This window comes from Pituophis catenifer, unplaced genomic scaffold (assembly GCF_029215685.1).
Source record: "Pituophis catenifer annectens isolate HBS135680 unplaced genomic scaffold, rPitCat1.0.hap2 SCAF_1, whole genome shotgun sequence".
NCBI lineage: Eukaryota > Metazoa > Chordata > Lepidosauria > Squamata > Colubridae > Pituophis > Pituophis catenifer.
In genome coordinates this window covers 232792947-232814249 of record NW_027256881.1, presented here as the reverse complement: position 1 = coordinate 232814249, position 21303 = coordinate 232792947, and the positions used below count along the sequence as shown (strand labels likewise).

The window sequence follows — 21303 nt, the reverse complement described above, 5'->3', positions numbered from 1 at the left end:
CCAGACCCAGTATCATACACAGAAACCTCCATGGGAGTAGTCCACATTTAGGTAGTAAATGTGTTTGTCAGTTATATTGCATGCTTTTCCCTTCTAAGTGCAATAAACTGAAGATAATGTGTCTATGTAAATAGGAGATGGATAGAATTATTTACATTTTATGATATGTTTAAAAGACCTCATAGCACACTTGGCAAATATTTGTTCTATGAAATATCAATCTACTCTTAAATGAATGTTCCCTGTGTTTCTCTGTGTTCTTCCACTTTTCTCTCATGATCGCTATTCACATGCATTGCATTTTATCAATAGAACAGTGAGTTTTCCCTTTTGGAAAGAGAAGTAGGAAACTGCCAGTTTAGCCTAGGAAAAGGACACAGCAGCCAACACTGCAGTGCTCCCTTACATCTGGTTTTACCTTCACAAATAGGTATTTTCTCCATCCCTTTGAAAAGTATTTGATTCTAGGCTTGATCCATCTCATCTAGGGGGTTTGCAAGAAAATTTGCAGAGATATTTTGATGTGTGGACACTTCCTTATCATTTTCTTCTTTCTTTTAAAGAAAAGTGATAGGGCCCAGCTAAGATGTCAGTGTTGCCTTAGGTTTACTAACCTCCGACTCATTCTTATATCATTAGGAATGGAGGATCTGCTGTTTCTTTGTAACTGAGCATCTTTAGCCAGCTCCAATTTTTAGAGATTGGCTGCGGTGCGTTTCAGCACTATGGTTAGCTCCTGGCAGTCATCTTGTGACTGGCTTTGTTTAACTGTATGGTTAATTAAGCTTAGAATAAGTTCTTAGCCCCTGTTCAGTGTTAAAAGGAAGTACAACATCAGTGCCAAAATGTTGTATTCAAGGCATTTTCATTCGTAGGCTTTTTTTTCCCCCTCTATTATGCAAATGTTTATTTGTCTTAAGAACACCAACTTCTACTCTTTCCCCTTAAAAAGAAACAAAGGTAATAAATAATTCATGTTTGGTTTTAGTGATTGTTGCTGTGATATCCCTTAATTGCTTTTAATTAATTTGTTCCTGTTTCCTGCAAGCAGGGAATCTAACATTTTAGCTTATTCTTATATAAACCTGAACAACTTCTACAAATTATTTGTATTATATTTATGAGATTGCAAACGGTGATTCTGCAAGGATCCCACAAGGTAAAGCAATGTTTTGATCGCAGCAAGGAAACCAGTAATTATAATCTCCTCCTCTTGTCCCTAAAGGGAATAAGAATCAGCTAAGGACAACCCAGAATGTCCATATCACTCAAATCAGAATCAATTACTTTCTTTAAAAGGGGGAGGGGGAAAAAAACCAGGGGAAGCTACAAATTAAAAAGATATTTGAGGGAGGGACTGGGATGAATACTCAGTTGTTTATTGTGGATTCTTATGGGCAGGGAGGAGGAAAGAGGAAAAAGGAGTTTACCACCTTTTGATCAGTGGCTATTTTAACAACTGTGTGGTAATCATCTTAATTCTGCATTCAGTAATGTGGAAGTCTTCTATTGTGGAAACAGCTTGTCTGAGACTGCAAAGGTTGGACCTAAGAAGAACTTCTCAGTAACAAATATACAGGATCCATGAAGAGGTGGGTTTCAGCAGGTTCTAACCAGTTCTGGAGAACCAGTAGCAGAAATTCTGAGTAGTTCGGAGAAGAGAACCGGTAAATACCTCCTCTGACTGGCCACGCCTCCATCTATTCTTTGCCTCTCTAGTCCCAGCTGATTGGGAGGAAATGGGGATTTTGCAGTATCCTTCCCCTGCCACGCCCACCAAGCCATGCCTACCAAGTCATGCCATGCCCACCAAGCCACACCCACAGAACCAGTAGTAAAAAATTTTGAAACCCACCACTGGATCCGTGTTTAATGTCATCTTCATGAACCAAGTAATTAACAGGTCGACCAGGCTTCTTGACATGTTTCCAGGAGAATTTTCCATCCTTTATCATCATTGGTAATGCCACCCAAATCTTTTGGGCTTCAGCTTTAGTAATTATTAGGTATTGACTACACTAGTTGAAGCTTCTGGGAATTTTAATACATTTTAAGGATATTTTAGCAGACAAAAGCAGAACTCTTCCTCTCTCTCTGTCATGCAATAAATGCATCTTTTTCCCAAGCTTATATGATACTCCGAATGGAAAGCTGCTTTTATGATAGGCTGGGAATGGTATAATAGAGTTGAAAGAAACTTTGGAAGTCTTCTAATCCAACCTTCTGCTGAGGCAGGCTACCCCATAACATTTTAGGCAAATGGCTGTACAAACTCTTCCTCTTTTTTTTTTTTTTGGAAAAATTGTTTTTATTTTTATTTCTTATACACACATTGTAAATGTACATTCTCTTCTCCATAATTGATTATATATATATGTGTGTGTGTGTGTGTACACATTATATATATTATTATTTATTATTTTATTATTTATTTGATTTATATACTGCCCTACTCCCGAAGGACTCAGGGCGGTGAACAGCCAAACATAAAAATACATAGATACAAAATTTAAAAACAAAGTAAAATCAAATTAAACAATTTGGCCCAGACAAATTAAAACACCCCAATCTAAAAACCTATTAAAATTTGCATAATTAAAAAGAAAAGATTAGGCCAGGACCCCCTGGTGGAATAAAAAGGTCTTAAAAGCGCGGCGGAAGGTGCGCAGATCCGGGATCCTCCGTATCTCTGGGGGGAGCTCGTTCCAGATAGTAGGTGCCCCCACAGAGAAGGCTCTCCCCTGCTAGGTGGGAGACCAGTTAGACCAGCAGTTAGAGCTTGCTAGGTGTTAGAAAGGAAAAAAGCCCAGAACTGAGTAGATGTGATTCTACTGAGCTGGAGCTACAAAAAAACCTTGGCTACGTAGGGAAAACCTGGCTAGAAGAAAAACACACATAAACCCTACGAAGAAGTAAGAATATATATATATATATATATATATATATATATATATATATATATATATATATATATATATATATATGTATATGTATATGTATATGTATATGTATATGTATATGTATATGTATATATTCTAATGAAAGCAGGTGAAGTAATAAAAAAGATTTTAGACTGTGCGGAAATGAACAGATTGATGCTAAGAATAAAAGATAAAGAGGAATCGGTGTATTTCAATACATGGGGAAGATTCTATATATGGGTACAAAAGAAATATAAATAAAAGTTGATAGATAAATGATATAGATAATAGAAAGTTAAATGAGGGATAAGACAAAAAAGAAATTGAAATTCAGATGACACCAGATTAAATGGTGGGGGGGAAAGAAAGATGATTATAAATATAAATGTACAATTATGAAATGATAGATTGGGTAAAATGGGAAAGAAATTGAAAAGAAAGTATATATTATTAGAAAATTGGAGTTGCTCGGATACCAAATAAGGGAAATATTGCACAACAAAGGAGAAAGAAAGGAAAGAGGCGGAGAGGGAGAGAGAGGAATGGAAGAAAGGGGAAGGAGAGGAAGAAAGGATAGGGGACAAGAGCAGGAGAGAAGGTGAAAAAGGGGGAAAGGGGAGGAGTGGGGGAGAGGAAGGGGAAGTAGGAGAGGAGAGGAGGAGGAAGAAAGTAGAAGAGAGGAAGGAGGGAGGGGAAAGAAAGAAGAAGAAGAAGGTTTGTTGTGAAAAGAGGGAAAAGAGAGGGTAGAAGAGCAACCCCAAATGTAATTAAAATGTCTTATTTTTATACTTTCATTAGAAACTCTTCTTAAAAGCCTCTAGTGTTTCAAGTGTGGTCTTACCAAAGCTTTAGAAAGCGGTACAAGCACTTCACATACAATCATCTGATACGAGTGGGCTGTGTAACTGTTCACCCATCATCTAGAACAGCATCTTTCCAGAGGTTTATATGGCTCCTAGTCCAGCCTCATACAAGCTGCCTTTTTTTAAAAAAAGGCTCTTTCCCCAACAAGTTGCCAAGTTTGAGAAACATTGATTTAAATGGATTATATCCCTCCCCCCAAAAAATAAAAACCCTTTAGTGCTGCTTTAAGACAGCTAACTCACAAGCAGCCAGTATTACATTTGTATTTGGCTGATTGCTTTGGACTCCTGAATTGGAAATCTCTGGTACCTAAGTACAGAGAGGCTAATTTTTTTCCCCCTCAGATGCCTAACGGGTTAAAAGTGATCCAGTTGCCATATGTAATTTGCTGGATTCATAAACATGCTTCTCCAAAATTATATCTCCCCGCTATATATCCCTCTAAAATTGAAATCCAGACACATCTGGACCAGTGGTAGGTTTCAAAAATGTTTACTACCGGTTCTGTGGGTGTGGCTTGGTGGGCGTGGCAGGGGAAGGATACTGTAAAATATCCATTCCCACCCCACTCCAGGGGAAGGTTACTGCAATTTCCTCCCAATCAGCTGAGACTTGGGAGGCAGAAAATAGATGGGGGTGGGGCCAGTCAGAATTTTTACTACTGGTTTTCCAAACTACTCAAAATTTCCACTACTGGTTCTCCAGAACTGGTCAGAATCTGCTGAAACCCACCTCTGATCTGGACAGATTCCAGTTTGAAAAAAATGGTTTAAATTTCACATTTGAGAGCCAGGACAACCTTTTCAAGTAAAATCCAAACCAATTAGGAGTATTGAGGAGTATAATTGAGTTATAGTCTACACTATAGGAAATGACTAGGCCAAAGCCCAAGGGCGGGGTCAAACACATCCTCAGTTTTGATTCGCTCTAGTCCCATAAAGTGCCAATTTGCCTTAACAGTTAATAGATCAGATAATTGTGTTTAGATTGCATGTAATAAACTTGAAACACCAAACTAAACTGCTGATCCTGGTTATTTGCACTGACAATGCAGTTCACTGGAGGTTAGGAACAAGCTCCTTTTGACCAACATGGAATGAGATGTCTATGCTATCAGGAAAGGGAAGATTATGTTTTGGCATTTTGATTATTGTATAATTTGTCAAGTACCAAGCCAATTTGCATTCTGTCTGATGTCTGATCTCTATTCATGTGATTGAGGCAATTTTTAGAAATCTGTTTACTAAAATGATTCATATTGTTTTCCAGGTTTAATAACAGGAAGGCAAACCTGAATAGTTCTTACTTATCCATCTTCTTTAGCTTGAAAGCAAAGTTGTTTTTGGTTTCTGATTGCCAAGTATATGTTGACTCATATTGTAATTCAATACCTTATTAGGAACTACAGATAGATATTGTGCTAGTTCATTCCTTTAAAATTACTTAAAACTCAAAACCTGAACTTAGTTTCTAAGTTTCTATCATTTTTAATACCCTACTTCAGATGCTTCCATGCCAACATTCCTTTCTCTGCGAGATTAGTTCTCCCCACCTTTGGATAGGATTTTTTTTTAAAGGATTGGAAGTTGCTGTTTTCAGTAACAACAACAACGAAATAATATTTGGAGTGATGTTATATTCCTTAAATTAATAATAAGCAATATTTGCTGTTTATTTTTATTAGATTTTTTTTAAAAAAATTGAAGGTAAACGTTGAAAAAATAGAAATGAAATTAAAAAAATAAAAAGTGCAGTAGGTAAGAGAAGAAAATGAAAAAAATTTAAAGAAGCAACTTCTGATTTCCCCTCCCATAGACATACTGATTGTCGCTCCTCCCCCATCAAGATTATACTGTTCGTCCTATATTCAACCCTTTTCAATAACCAAATTCAGAAATCATCAAGTCAATTTTTTCAGATCGTTTTTTTCTGCTTTCAGCAAAAAGTCACTAAAGGATTTCTAGTATTTTAAGAAAGTGTTTATTGTTTCATCTCTGATCAAACAGGACACTTTTGCCATTTCTGCTTATTTTGTCATCTTCACAGTCCAATCCTCCATAGTGGGTTATTATTATATTATTGTATTTTCCCCCTTTGCACATACGGTAGTCCCTCTGCAGTTACCATGTATAAAACCAATCTTTCATACACTTTTTATAATTGTCTACCCTTCAAAAAATTTTACTACCTGTTCTGTAGGTGTGGTGTGGTGTGGGCGTGGTATGGCTTGGTGGGCATGGCTTGGTGGGTGTGGCAGGGGAAAAATACTATAAAATCTCCATTCCCTCCCCACTGTAGGGGAAGGATACTGCAAAATCCCCATTTCCTCCCAATCAGCTGGGACTCAGGAGGCAGAGAATAGATGGGAGCGGGGCCAGTCAGAGGTGATATTTACCGGTTCTCCGGACAACTCAAAATTTTCCACTACCGGTTCTCCAGAACTGGTCAGAACCTGCTGAAACCAACCTCTGCCACCCTTAAATCCTAATAGAAAAAAAATCTGGTTTCATCAGTAAGTTACTTTTTAAAATTCTTTGCCTCATCATATTATTTGCTTATTTATTTATTGGTTTATAATATATAATAACAACTACAAAAGAAAATAGAGGAGGAAAAAGAGAAAGGAAAAGTGTGGAGCAAGGAGAAAAAAAGAAAGAAAAGACATTGACTTCTGACTCCTTTTGGTGCAGTAGAATAAGATAATAACATCAAACCTCAACATTTTTCTTTTACATAATATTATAAACTAGCCATTTCTATAATTTTTATAACCTATTAATCAGTAAAACCAAAAATCAAAGTTTAATTTTTTCCCCTACCTCAAGTCCAGAGCCCAGAAGCGGTTTCCAAGTAGAAACAAAAATAATTTTATTTTTTTCATTGATCAAAGCAGTTAATTTGGCCATCTCTGCTAACTCCATCAACTTTTGCAGCCATTCATCCATTGTAGAAATCAAAGGGTCCTTCCATTTTTGTGTGTCAAGTAATCCTGCTGCAGTCAACATTTATAACATCAAAGTTCCAATTTTTTTCCAAGTCTTTTTCCATTAAACTCAGAAGAAAAGTTTCTGGTTTTATTTTTAAATTCACTTTGAGAATCTTCTGTATTAAGATGTGAATTCTACTCCAATAGCCTCATCATATGTATTTGCAGGTTTTTTTTTTCAGTCTTTCACAAGAATGCCATGAATGGTAAAATATCCCTTCATGCTTTCCATATTTTCAACAATGATTAGAATTATACATTCTTTATACATCTAAGAATCTAAGACTTGGATAATTTCTCTCGTATCATATACCAGTGGAGCATCATTTCATAGAAATTTTCTCTTAAATTTTAACACAATGTGGTATTCAGTGTTTTTAAACACATTCTTTCCCATTGATCCAAAACCAAAATTCTTAATCTATTTACTGTTTAACTTCTTCTTCTTCTATTTTAAATCTCAAGAAGTTTATACGTATGAGCAATGTTTTTTTTTTTCTAAGACAGTTGTTTGTTATACTAATAATATACATGACTAACTAGATGTGTTTCAACCTTGTGTGGGTTGATAGATACATTGCCTTTGTACAGTATAGACAAGAAATCAAACAGATATAAACAAAAATAAATGTAAGTATGCATATGAAGACATTTATTTATTTATTTATTTATTTATTTATTTTTCATTTGATTTATATGCCGCTCTTCTCCGGAGACTCAGGGCAGCTTACAATGCATTAAGCAATAGCCTTCATACTTTTGTATATTTATACAATGTCATCTTATTGCCCCCACAAACTGGGTCCTCAATTTACCTACCTTAGAAAGGATGGAAGGCTGAGTCAACCTTGAGCCTGGGGAGATTCGAACTTGCAGTAATTGCAGGCAGCTGAACATTAATAACAGGCTATTAGTCTGCTGTGCCACCAAGCTCTTTTGTCTCATTATTCTCCCATTAAAATATATTTCCATCAAATGAGAGTGCAAGTCCATTTCTTCGGCTTGCTTCATCTGTCAGTTTCTGTGGTGTTTGGTTTGCAGTAGATATTAATGTGTGAATTTCTATCCTTTCTCTGAATGATTGTTGAGATTTTGCAGAAGCATCTTTTTGTCTATCTCTCAATGAACATCATTCAGGTACTTCAATGTAAAGCGGACAGAACAGCTTGAAACTCACTCTTCTCATTGGAGAAATGCTTAGAGGTTTTTTACAATGGAAATGCCTCCAATGCCAGGACTTTCCAGGGTTTAAGAATTGCTTGCACTTTTTTTAAAAAAATTTTAAAATTTAAGTTCAACTTATTTAGAAGTTATATCTTGGGTTCCTATTTTGGGAGGGCCAATAGCTCCTTTGACATTTTGAAAACATGTGGATATTCAGAGACCATGGCTGCCACAAGGATGTGCAGATTAGCTACCACGGTGGGTATTTCAAAAAATTAATTAATAGACTGGTATGAGGACTCTTGAAGACATTGGGGAATTTTAGGATTTCTCTAGATTTTTTTTTGTGTGTGTGTGTGTACTTCTATCACAATATTGCAGAAAACTGCATCATTGAATTTCTAAGCTACCAGTGGTACCAAAAACAAAGCAAAAAAATAAAAAAATAAAACCATTTTACTGTTAATTTTAATGCTTACAATTGATACTTGCTTAATCAAATTCAGCCTTTACTGAAAATATGGTAGTCATCTGAGATAACATCATTTCTAAAAGAACTATCCACATTTTAGAGAAAAAAACTCTTATCTTTCTTTTCCTTTCTATCTCTCTGTGTTTTTTTCCCTGCAGGCTGCTTATTTGACAGGAGGCTATGCTCTCAGCAGGAAGTCTGTGTGCAAGGTAAATTAATATAGCACAAGGGGTTTGTGGCTAGAAGACAATCAAAAGTGTTAAAATGGCGGGAGGGAAGGTAACTCCTGCCTGTTGCTGGGGAAAGATGCGAGCTGCCTTTCCTGAGCCTATGAATTCATGTTTTATGCAGGGAGAGGGGAAGTCAACAGTAGGGTCTGTTCTTCCCCTCATTCATTGAGACAACTTCTTTCAGTGTTTGCCTTTGATATTAGATCTGTCCTTTGGGTTGCATATTAATTATTATTATTATTATTTAAGATTTAATCTTCAATTCAATTCACAGTCAGGGATTGAGTAAAAACTTAACAGCTCAAATCCTAATCAAGGACCTAAGAGCTATTAAGATAATGTCTTGCGTATATAGGCAGTTGTTGTTATTAGTATTATTATTTTACATATATTACATATCTATATATTACAGCCATATAGAAATATCAGTCTTCCTGAGTAAATAAATGAAGAAGAGTTCAAGAGTGCCTGCTTAGCTGTTGAAAACAATGATTTTCCTTTTCCTGTTTCACCAGATACCGGGGGTAGGGATCTGTGTGATCCCCACATTACTAGGCTACGTATCCCAGCATTCCTTTGAGTGGCAATTCAATTTGAGACACCACCCCCCATTGTTAATTATTCGTTATTGCGCACATTTTTATTTATTTATTTATTGTTCAAATTTATATACTGCCCTTCTCCCGAAGGACTCAGGGCGGTGAACAGCCGAAGATAAAAATACATAGAATACAAAATTTAAAAATAGTTTAAAACAAATTAAATAGCATTGGCCCACAACAATTAAAACACCCCTAATTTAAAATCAAATTAAGAATTAAATTACTCAATTAAAAGAGTTAGGCCAGCCCGGCTTGTTGGAATAGAAAGGTCTTGAGGGCGCGGCAGAAGGTGCATAGATCTGGAATCCTCCTTATCTCCAGGGGCAGTTCGTTCCATAGGGCAGAGAAGGCTCTCCCCCTGGGGGCCGCCAGCCGACATTGTTTGACCGACGGCACCCCGAGGAGCCCCTCTCTGTGGGAGTGTACTGGCCAGCGGGAGGCTCTTGGTGGCAGAAGGCGGTCTTGAAGATACCCAGGTCCTAAGCCATGGAGCGCTCTAAAGGTGGTAACCAGTACCTTGAATCGCACCCGGAAGACCACTGGAAGCCAGTGCAGCTCACGCAGGAGACCTAAATGCTTGCCCCTATGAGTGCAAGAGGGCTTACTTCTGGAAAAATCTGCAGCCTCAAGTCCTCAGAGCTTGAAGAAGTGTATAATTTGTTCAAACCTTTTTAGTTTTTAGTGGATCGTCAGAGAAGGTCCATATACAGCCCACCATGCAAATTGTATCTAGTATCGGGTATTATTGGGCGCTTCCTTTCTCCTTCTCCCCACTCCACCCCTGTCATTCTAGGACATGTAGACAACTATCCTGTGAATTTGTTGTCTTTCCAGATGGTTTATTTGGCCAGTGCCAAGAAAGTTCATTGCGAGACCAGCCCTACTTTCAAGTCACTACACCAGTGCTCCAGCGTTTGCAAGATATTCTACGGCATCTTATGGCACAAGGTGAATATCAGCAATTAGAGGAGAAGAGCTAAGGATAGGATAGGATAGGAAAGCGAGCTATCCCTGAATCAGGCAAGATTCGGAGTGCCTCCTTCCACCCTTAATACTATAGTCAAAAACATTTTTTTTCTCTGTGTCAGATTCATAATACAAAGTCCAGGAGGAATCTGGTGGCACCTTTTCAAACTAACAAATGTTACTAAAAGCATTAACTTTTATGAGCTGCAGTTCTCTATAGAGATATATTCAAATCCTGCCTCTTTTGCCATGTTTTTGGAAATCTCTCTTATTTTAAACTTTGCGTATGAATGTCTGCCATTGATTAAAATGTTTACTCCAAGTTGCTAGGTTAGAATCTACCATATCTAGAATTCAGCTTTCTTCAGTGATTAGAGTAGGGATAGATAATTTAATTTCTCTCAGATGTTTTGAACTCTTGGCCTGCATGGAGAACCACAAGAAATCGGAGGTATAAGGCAAAACACCTCAAGGTTATTGAGTTGCCTGTTCCTGAATCAGAGGACATGTATCTTTTCAGCATTCGAGTCAATATTCAGTTTTTGTGGCCGTGTACTAACTTATTTCAACTTTCTATTTTCCATATCAGGTTTATCATGGCAGGATAACCTTACACAGTATGTGATTGCCCAGGAGATGGAGCATATCCCTAGGCTTTACCTTCCATCGTCATGGAATCCTGCAGCTGAGGATAGGTAGGAAGAATAGTTTGGGATGTAGCTGCTGCTGTTTCTTAGCAAATATCTGCTGTTTAGTGTTAGGTTGCACTCAACAATAAACCATCTCCCTTGTCTTCTTTAGTACAACCACCTGCCTGTTCAGCAGAAGGATGTGTAATGATGTGTAAATGATATGCAAAGATAGTTTTAAAAAACTGCTGTAGTGTATTGATCATCAAGCCAAGAACCTAGCATCTCCATATCCTTCCTTCACCAATCTTCCCTTCAGATGCCTGGACTTCAAACCTTAGAATTCTCATCAATGACCATCAGCACTGGCTGGGGAATTCTGGGAGTTGAAAGTCTATACATCTGAAGGCATCTAGTTTCGGATAAGCTGCTGAATACCTAATTGGGAGAAGGTTCCACTGAAGGCAGTAGAGTTTACTGTTGAATGAAAGTAGGATTATACTGGATTGTACTGTTAAGACAACCAAGATGTGAATCAAATATCAACTGGATGTGAGAGGGGGAGGATATAATATTTTTTAAAAATGGAACAATGGAACAACATACCAAACCACAGTATAGAATGAACAAGGATTATAAAATGGAAGAGAACACCCAAATACCACCCCTGGCTGCCATGTGCACCCCAGCCCTCCCACCCCACCCCTCCCCTCCCAGGAGTCTCCACGTGGCCTGTTCATCATTCCAGGTAAGTGCAGGGCCGTGCATAGGGTCTGGGAGGGCAAAAAAACAGGCCTACCGGAGGTTCCGGAAGTCCAGAAACTGGCCTGTTTCTGGCCTCTGGAGGGCCTCTGGAGCCTGGGAGAAGCAGTTTTCGCCCTCCCGGAGGCTCAAAGAAAACCTCTGGAGCCTGGGGAGGGCAAACCCCCACCCCCCACCGTGGTGCAGGCGTCTGACTAGGCTGCACCCACCATGGCCATTCCCACCCATGCCCAGTTTTATATATTTATATTTATATTTATATTTATATTTATATTTATATTTATATTTATATTTATATTTATATTTATATTTATATTTATATTTATATTTATATTTATATTATTTATATTTATATAAATCTTTATGATCATGTGATCAAAATTCAGACACTTGGCCACTAGCATGTATTTATGATGATTGCCATGTCCCAGGGTCATGTCATTACCTTTTGTAACCTTCTGATAAGCAAAGTTAATGAGGAAACCGGATTGACTTAACAAACACCTTACTAACCTAACAATTGTAGCAATTTACTTAACAAGTGTGGCAAAAAAGGTCATAAAATGGAGCAAAATTCACATTACTGTTTTGCTTAGTAACAGAAATTTTGGGCTCAGTTGTGGTCGTAAATTTAGGACTGCCTGTACGTGGCATCGAGCTCTGTCTTCAGACTTTTCCAGAAGGCAGACAATTTCGGAGGCAGACGGATCTGGGGCGCCATTCCTTTTGCTTTTGTTATAAATTGCCAAGATGAGGATTTGATTGAAAGAAGAGGAAGTTTCTATTCTGCTCCCTATTGTGATCCAGTTCCACACCTGCCAGAAAATAATCTTTTTGTCTCAGCCGATGTTTGCAGTACGCACTGCTGGTGCCTGGACCACAATCTAATCAGTATTACAGTGAGGGAGGAGCACAGCTTTTGCAATTCAAATTCCCACACTTGCATCAGAGGCGTTTTGCTGGCTACTTAAAAAGCAGAACGAAATTGTGCCCTCTAGCCAGAAGGACTCTGTGGGCCCTGTTATAATTTGGCGCTGATCATATCAAAGATACACTGGCAGAGCAGGGCTTTGGGTATGACCCTAAGTTACCATGCAGAAATTGTTGAACTAGAAATAGGGAACTTTTGATCCCCAATTTACATCTAAACACAACAAACTGCTCAGAATCTTCCCAAATGGAATGACATATAAGGCAGTTAATGGATGGGTAGGTGGATGGACAGACATTTTACCCTGGAATGTCCCCTTTACAGGTTGCCACCTCTTCACCTAGTTCCCCGGAGACCCTCCTTGTCATCTCAGCCTTCCTCCGCTCAGGGAGCTCACCAGCCTCCTCTGCCCCCAGCACTCCTGCAGAGGTATCTGGAATTGCTTTTGGCCTCTCAGCCTGAGCTAGGTCACAAGAATGCGTTCCTGTCTCCTTACTCTCATTACCAGGTGTGTGTCTTTCAATAAAGCTACTGAGCATCAAGGAGAATAACCTCAGCCCGCTTACTGACTGTGAATGACTTGGATTCAATGCACACGGAGAGCACAGAGTTAGGGAATGATGCTGTAGGACTTGCTTATTTCACATTGGTTGGAACCCTGTGCCCCCCCCACCCAAATGTTATTGGGCTATCATTGCCCTAATCACCATAATCACATTATCAGGCTGCATGGGGTTAATAAGATTTGGAAATGAACATCTTAGAAGATCACGGGTTCCCCATCCACTTTTTTTATTTTTAAAAACAGTTCCATTAATTAAAATAATAGGTCTTTCCCAGAAGAATGCAGGAACAAAGAGTCAAGCTATTGATTGGATCATCTCATGATTCTTTGTAACAATAGCAATAACATTTAGACTTATATACTGCTTCACAGTGCTTTACAGCCCTCTCTAAACAGTTTACAGAGCCAGCCAATTGGCCCCAACAATCTGGGTCCTCATTTTCCCGATCTCAGAAGGATGGAAGGCTGAGTCAACCTTCACCTGGTCAGGATTGAGGGAATCGAACTCCTGGCAATGTGAGCAGATGTAGTCTGTAATACTGCAATATAACCACTGCACCACCATGGCTCTTATTATTATCTCATATATGAAATAATACTCTAAATATTATCCAAGAGCCCTCTTTATAACATTGATTACAGGGCCTATAAATGCAAGGCACTCTGTAACTAAGTTATGGTGCTTCAATAAATCAACTTCGGTTCCTAGGATTCTTAAGGAAACTCAGAAAGATTCCTGTCTGAAACCCAAAAAAACCAGTGTCAGGTCCTTTCCCTATTTGCATCTAACTAGGGCTGACAAGGAAGGCAGGAGAAGTGTGTCAGCCTGTGCCACCCTGCAGCTGTGGGGGCTGCCCAGAGAAGCCTTTCCTGTTTTAACAGGCAGCCTCTGTCACCTCATAGATCATCTGTCTCGGTACCAGATTTTGACAGATGGCTAAAGTCTAGCTATCTGTCAAATCCATTTACCAATCATAACAATGTTGTGATTGGCAGATGGTTTCCTCCTGGGTGGTGACACTGAAAAAGGGGAGGGGAGCAAAATCCGAGGGTTTCTCCAATGGCTTTGCTTAACATATACTGCAAAGCTAAATCAGTATACCACCCTCTCGTAGAGCAGACACTTTAGAGAGAGAATAGAGTGGCAGTGTTATGCCAATAGGGCTTATTGGTGACTTGAAAAATTCAGTGAAGGAAAGTTTAATTTGGCAACATAGCTCTTGCTACATCCAAGAAAATTTGGGGAAGCTTCATATCAGAAACCTGGAGAGCCCTTGCAAATGAAACAATGAGCTAGATCAGTGATGGTGCGCGCACGCTCGTCTGGGCCGCAACCTGGAAGAGGAGCTGCCCAGGGTGCATGCGCATGCCCAAAAATTAACTTCCGGTTTCCTGCGCATGCATGCACGCCAGATAGTCTTCCAAGTTTCTGGTGCACACGCACGCACGATAATCAGCTGGCCAGCGCGCATGCTCACGCAGGAAAACGGAAGACCACCTCTTCCAGTTTCCAGCACTGCCACACGCACGAAGGCCAGCTGATCGTCATGCACGCATGCACACCAGAAACTCGGAAGAGGATCGGGCGACGCCACACATGTCAGACAACATGGCTCTGCGTGCCACTTCAGGCATGCGTGCCGTAGATTCGCCATCACGGAGCTAGATTGATCAGAATTGTGACTCAATTTAAGACAACTGGCTTCATTTGTTTCTAAATTGCCTTTCTATGTACTTTTGCTTCAGTTCAGCTACCCAGATGGCACCTTCCAGGGCAGTTCTGGTGGTCACAACCCAAAGTCTCCCATTTTCTTAGACCAAGCAGCTCCTTCCAAAGCCTTCATGAGTGCCAGTACTGCTCCTTTCTATAGGGAACAGCAGGGGCTGGATGGAAGTCAACTTTTCCAAGACCTGGGGGCACTTTACTTAACCCAGGAACAGACAGGTAAATCCAGAAACAGGGCTGAGAACAAGCAAGATCCCAAGATAGATTATCCTCTACAGGACAGTCGTAACAACCTCGAAAACAGAGCAGAGTCTCAAGCACACGCAACCGAGCCAGGTGAGACTTTTCTTATTTTTTCAGCGGCCCTCTAAGAATCATCTAGCTTATTTATCGTGGTTTGAAAACCTTGGTGATAATTAGGCTACAGAAGCAAAACACGACCCCTTCCTTTCTATCCACAGATAGACTTGTTCAGAGACTTACAGCCATATTTGCCAACTATGGAATTAAACCACAGGACGTAATTCAGTTCCTTCAGATTCCCAATAAACATGGTGAGTAGGAATGAGGACTTGGAACAGAAAGAGACAGGAGGGATGGTTTTGTAGCTTTAGGAGAGAGATTGGAGGAAGGTTTGTGTCTGGATGTAAAATAGCAACTCTGTGGGCTGAATCTGAAGAGAGGAGATTCTGTGCTGTCCCTGTGCTAGCTCATGCAATCCAGGCTTAAATTTGTGCTGGCTTCACCCCAGAATTTGTTTTTCCTCTGTTGGTATTTTAGCTCTGGAGCCTATGACATGGCAATCAGAGAACATGCTTGAACCTCCGCAGAATGTCTTCCCTTAAGTGCAAGGGTAGGAAACTAGTAACTCTCTAATGGTGGACTGTGACTGCCATGACCATTGGCCAGGCTGGCTGGGGATGATGGGACTTTGAAAACATGAAGAAAGTTATAGATTGTTAATTTCTACTTCACTACTTTGAAAATAAACACATTAAAGTTGTTGTTTTTTTCCTCACCTTAGATAATAAGCACTTTTCTTCTCCAATTCTTTCCTTAGCTGGTAGGTTTGAACAGGAGGCTCCAGAATCCAAGCGGGTAAGTTGTCCATCTTCTCGATATACATGGAAATCTCTGGGTCTCTACAATCCCTCATCCCAAAACATTGAAATATGCTTTCTGATTAGTCCCTGGAGGATACACTGTACTTGAGTCAACATCTGGATATGAGAAGTAGATCCTGTTAAGTCACACTTGATTTTTCTCCTGCCATAGCACACAACTGGGCAACTTGCATGTACGTGGGGCAGAATCACTTTTGTTTTTGCGAGTCCAGGGAGAAGCTGTTAGTCTCCAAAGGCCACAGGAAATGTGGAGAGTGGTGAAAGTTGTTTCTGAACATAGCCAGTGTGGGTGGCTTGCCCAATTTCGTAGGAGGTTGGGGAAGAGTTCAAAAAGATCAACTGATATTTTTCATATAAACACTTCCCTATTCATTCTCTCCCACTGAAATAAGGCCAAAAGATTTGGCCCTGTCCACTTGGGGCAGATACTCTGGAGATTTTCTGGGGCCAGGTTTAGACTATAGTTTGCCTGCACCATCAGAGAACAACTATCCCCAGCCAATTCTAACATAGGTGGCTCTTGTGAAGAGGAAGAGAACAGATTGTTACAAATTCAAACTTGAGGATGGAACCAGCAACCTGAGGCAGAGTTTGAGAAGGGAATTTGCAAGGCTGGCTGTAGTAACAAGCAGGAGTTATCAAGATAGCTGTGGGTTGTTGGTTGAAGTGTTGAATGCCGATGAGTGACCTTTCCATCTTCATTTAGGTGACAGAAGCAGAAATGCAACATGGGGAGGAGCCAGAGCCAGTCCCGTCTCAAGAAGACTCTGTCAGTGTCGTTCCCACAGAGGGGCAAATTCAGGCACACTGGGAGACATTTGGCTCAACTGGGGCCCCCATGTCAATGACAACATCTCCCCCAGACTCGCACAAGCCCTTAAGCCCAGCAGAAAGTGATACCAGCAGTACTGAGGAGCAGGTGGCGATGATGAAGAAGAGTCACATGGTAGTAGGTGTACTCAGTAAGGATGAGGAGCAGCCAGAGACGCCATTGGCAGCAGAGGAATATGGCTACGTCGTCACAGACCAGAAGTGAGAGAAAGAGTGTGTCCAGGGAAATGAGGGAGGGGCAAAACAAATGGGCACATCCAGAGAGGCAAGTTGTACCGGTGGGTCCTCAACTTATGACCTATCACTTAGCCACCATTCAGAGTTACTACAGATTCCCCAAGTCTGAAATTCCAACGACTGTCTCCTCCTCCCCTCCTCCTGGTCATGTGACTATTTTGGGCATCCAGCCTGCATTCGTAGCCATTTGCCGCATCCCGCAATCACGTGGCCATCTTTTGTGGCCTTTTTTGCAGAAAACTGGCATTTACTTGTGGTTTTTCAGAACGACTATTGCAAAAAAAGGTTGTAAAAACTGGATCTGTCATGTGAATGACTTGCCCTACAACTGTGATGATGACTTACAACCACAGTGGGCAAGCTCCATTATGGTCCTAAGTTGAGGACTACCTGTATGGCTTGGTTTTTCAAGGTGTGGATGCACTTGACTCATACATGTATGAGATGGATTTGGATCAGTGCATTCTACATCACCCCACAGCTAGGCTAGGCTAGGCTGGCTGCTAGTCCAGGCTGTCTGGGCCTAATTAAAAATGAATGTATCTGGAGAAATTCCAAGTTGGAGAAACCTGAGCTGCCTATTGACAAGTTCCAGCCAGGGGTGGGTTCTACTTACCTTTACTACCGGTTCTCATCGTCCCACGTGCACTTGCTTAACTCGCACTCGCGTGCGCTCTTCTGTACATCCTCAGAAGCTTCTGCGCATGCACAGATCACTTATGATGTCCAGGTCAGTGGGCGGAGCCTCCCGCCGGTTTTACTACCAGTTCTATAGAACCGGTCCGAACCGGGGGGGGCAACCCACCACTGGTTCCAGCAGATAATAGGGTGAAACTTATAATAATTACTCTCATTTGCCTCTGCACAGTGATTGGATACATGCACTGTGTTCAGCCATACTATGGTTGGTTTATTTTTCACTTAGTGTGGCATGGAAAAGAGAATCAATGAATAAATTATGGTTTGTTACAAAGTAGTCTTCTGCAATATCAAAGTCTGGTTGCATATTGGGTTTAATTGCAATTGTGGATTAATATAACCTACAACTTTTGAACACAGGATTTGTTGGGTTTTCTGACTTATTCTTGGCTAGCGTTTTAGTTCCAGTCAATACCTAATTCAAAAAGATACCCAAAAAAGACAGATTGAAAAAGAAGAGAAAGCAAATGAAGGAACTAGACGAGCATGCCTTGATTAATTAAAATTACTAAAAAACTTACTCTGATCATTTGTAGCTTATCCAACAAATCATGGTGAAAATCAAGTATGGTTCAGTGTGATAACTGAATGCAATTATTGTGCTGAATATATATAATTAACATAAGTGGGACAATTCAAGCAAATTAGAGGAGTGGGATAAGGTGGAATGGGGGGTCTTGGAAGCCAGGATGTTAGCGCCAGTAAGTAGGCTGGGCTACAAAATCAAATCCACATGATGGACAAATCTACTTTGACTGAGATGGGCTATGACAGTGATGGCTAACCTTTTTGCCGTTGCATGCCAAAAGCAGAGGGAGTGCAGGGGGGTCACGTGTGTGTGTGCCCACACTGATAATTCAATGCCCCCTGCGCCCCTCCCCTCTGTGCATGTGCGCGCGACCCCCCACGCTCCCCCCACTTTTGGCCCTTGATGGCAAAAAGATTACCGGTGGGCCCTGTAGGCCCATTTTTCACCCTCCCCAAGCTCCAGGGGCTTTCTAGGAGCCTGGGGAGGGCAAAAACAGCCTTCCCCACCCCCGTTTCCCAACTTCCGGTGGGCCCAAAAGGCCTGATGATCAGCTCGCTAGTGCGCGAATGTGTGCTGGAATTGAGCTAGGGCAACGCTCACGTGCCCACAGATATTGTTCTGCGTGCCATCACGGGACTATGATATCGGACCCTTGCAAGTATGATTGTACTGTACCTCCTCCCCTTCAGTGAATAAGGGAGGTCTTTGTCTGAGCCACTTCCAAATGTTGTCTCGTTTTTCTGGACTTAAACCCAGTGTTTCAGCCCCTGTTGTCTGAGTAACAAGATTATTTTCCTTATTCTCTACATACAGGGAAGTGCTATGATAAAATCAAAGGTTGTAGAAGTTAATGAGTGACCCGGTTATGTTTGGTTCACTTATCACAAGCTATACAGATTTTTCTTTTGTTTATTGTGATACTTCAATAAATCAGATATGAACCCCACAAATGGCTAACATGGTTGAGGTACTTTTACCAGCAGAAGATCTATGACTATGTAAGGTTTATGCCAGGGGGGTGATTAATATCCAAGATGGAATACCCAAAGCAAGGATTCCCAACCATGGCAAATTTAAGATGTGTAGACTTCACTTTCCAGGAATTTTGGGTATTGAAATTCACACATCTTAAAATTAATTATTTAAAGATATTATTTATCTGCTGTTTATTAACCCACTCACTTCTCTACATGCTTTGCCATTAAGTCTTGACCGACTGCATTTTTACTGCCTGCAGGCCATTAAGTCTTGCTGTTGGCATTCATCTCCTTGAGACCTTGGCTGAACGTGTTCACTTATCTACTACCAGCTTCATCAATATCAGGTAAGTGATATAGCTTAGCTGAGATCTAGGGATCCACAAGAATCTGAAGTGTGCCATTATTTGGAGTGGCTCTGGAAAGGAAGGAATCTAATGAGAAACAACCAGAGGAAGTACTGGTGACATAGCCAGAGTGTGATGCAGTTCTCATAATGAACAGTCTACAAGGACTTCCTTGTACCCTTGAGGTAACTTCCCCCAATTTAGTGCTCCTCAATACATTAGGACTGTAACTTCCAGAATATGTAGCCAGTTGGCTATCCCAACATACTTATAGGGCCCCACATTGCTTTGGAATGAATTATACAGTCTCCTACCCTATATCTCCTATCCTGGGGAGTTCTCATTATTGGGTTGTTAACACAAAGTCTTTTCTTTGTTACATCTCAACAGAATTGGGCTAATTATTTTCTTAAGTAATGAACCCTTGTGCATATGAGCAGGGACCTTTTTTAGCAACTGTGTACTTGCACTAGGTTTTGAACTACTGTAATTTGGGCTTTAAGGCCCAACTTGAGATCTTTCACGTTCAGTGAAAACTATCAACCTCTGAGTTATTTATTTATCTAAGAAAAAATTTGTGGCCTCCCAAATCACTCTCAGTGACTCCAGGCAGTTTACTAGGATAACCCCCCCCCCAAAAAAAATAATAATACAAAAAGCAATAATCTCCTCCATCTCCCTGGCAACAGCAATCATACAAATCACTTAATGGGCTTTGTGTCATTCTGGGTCCCCTGGCTGATTGGCAGAAACATGAATGAAAAAAAAACCTAAGATATCCTTATGTAAAGGGCATTGTAAAGAATTAAGATGGGTAGCCATAACAGAGGCATCCTGCAGGAATGGTCAAAAAAAGCACATTTGTTGACTGAATGATGTGGTTAGTGAAAGCAGAATCCTAAATTCAAATCTCTCCTTATTCAGTGTGTTGGGTCCAGCTCTCACATTCCGCATCCGTCAAAACCATCAAAATTTGTCTCTGAATGATGTTGCCAATAGGGCAGGTAAGTTGAGAGCAAATCAGCAGTCACAATTATACCGATTCTGTGTCCTAGACTTATCAGGACACTAAAATATCCTATTTAATAGGTGCAGGATACCTTCTATGCCAAAATGGGTATTAGCATGCTTTTTTCGAGCTTGGAGCCATACTATTATTATTATTTTTATTACTTTTATTATCAGTATCACTGATATTATTATCAGATATTATTATTTTTGAAAGTTCTCTTCTTCAGGAAAGGTATATTCAGCCTAGCAGGTTTGCTTGGCTGTTTTGCTTTATTTTGTTTGTTATGTGACTTTGGGGTCCATAAAAGAGGGAGCAAAGGACCTCCCTCTATCATAGTATTATCCTTCCTACTCATGTTGTAACCCCACCATGCCAAACAGAAACAGACCGATCTCGAAGTCATGCTCCCATAGCTTCTTGTTCATTCAGTTTCTCCCAGTTTCTATTCTTCACTCAGTTGCTGCTTTGCTCATGCCCAAATTCCGTCCTCTAGTATGGCTTGTTCATTTCTATCCTTCCTCTAGCCCTGGTGAAGTCAGAGCTGGAATCAGAGGTGGGAGTAAAGATCCTACAGATGGGTGTAGGACAGGTAAGACTTGCCTGTGATTGACCTCATAGCATTTTAAAGCTTGGATAGTGTTTGGCCAAGAGAGAGTTCTGAGAATTCTGACTCATAAGCCAAGCCTTCAAGTTGCCTGTTTGGAAAGGCTGCTTTTGTGAGTTAAGGGA

The 21303-nt window shown here is 40.4% G+C and overlaps 1 protein-coding gene across 1 annotated transcript in view; it reads left to right on the top strand.

Moving 5' to 3' along the window:
* The window catches only part of PTPRN (protein tyrosine phosphatase receptor type N), a 47004-nt gene that overhangs the window by 9040 nt on the left and 16661 nt on the right, over positions 1-21303 (top strand). Inside the window, exons 2-12 of the mRNA XM_070956800.1 lie at positions 8566-8616; positions 10074-10187; positions 10795-10900; positions 12852-13035; positions 14839-15154; positions 15280-15372; positions 15879-15916; positions 16649-16974; positions 19476-19562; positions 20487-20566; positions 21099-21163. Of these exons, the coding sequence (XP_070812901.1) occupies positions 8566-8616; positions 10074-10187; positions 10795-10900; positions 12852-13035; positions 14839-15154; positions 15280-15372; positions 15879-15916; positions 16649-16974; positions 19476-19562; positions 20487-20566; positions 21099-21163 (1460 nt within the window). The remainder of the gene's footprint in view (positions 1-8565; positions 8617-10073; positions 10188-10794; positions 10901-12851; positions 13036-14838; positions 15155-15279; positions 15373-15878; positions 15917-16648; positions 16975-19475; positions 19563-20486; positions 20567-21098; positions 21164-21303) is intronic.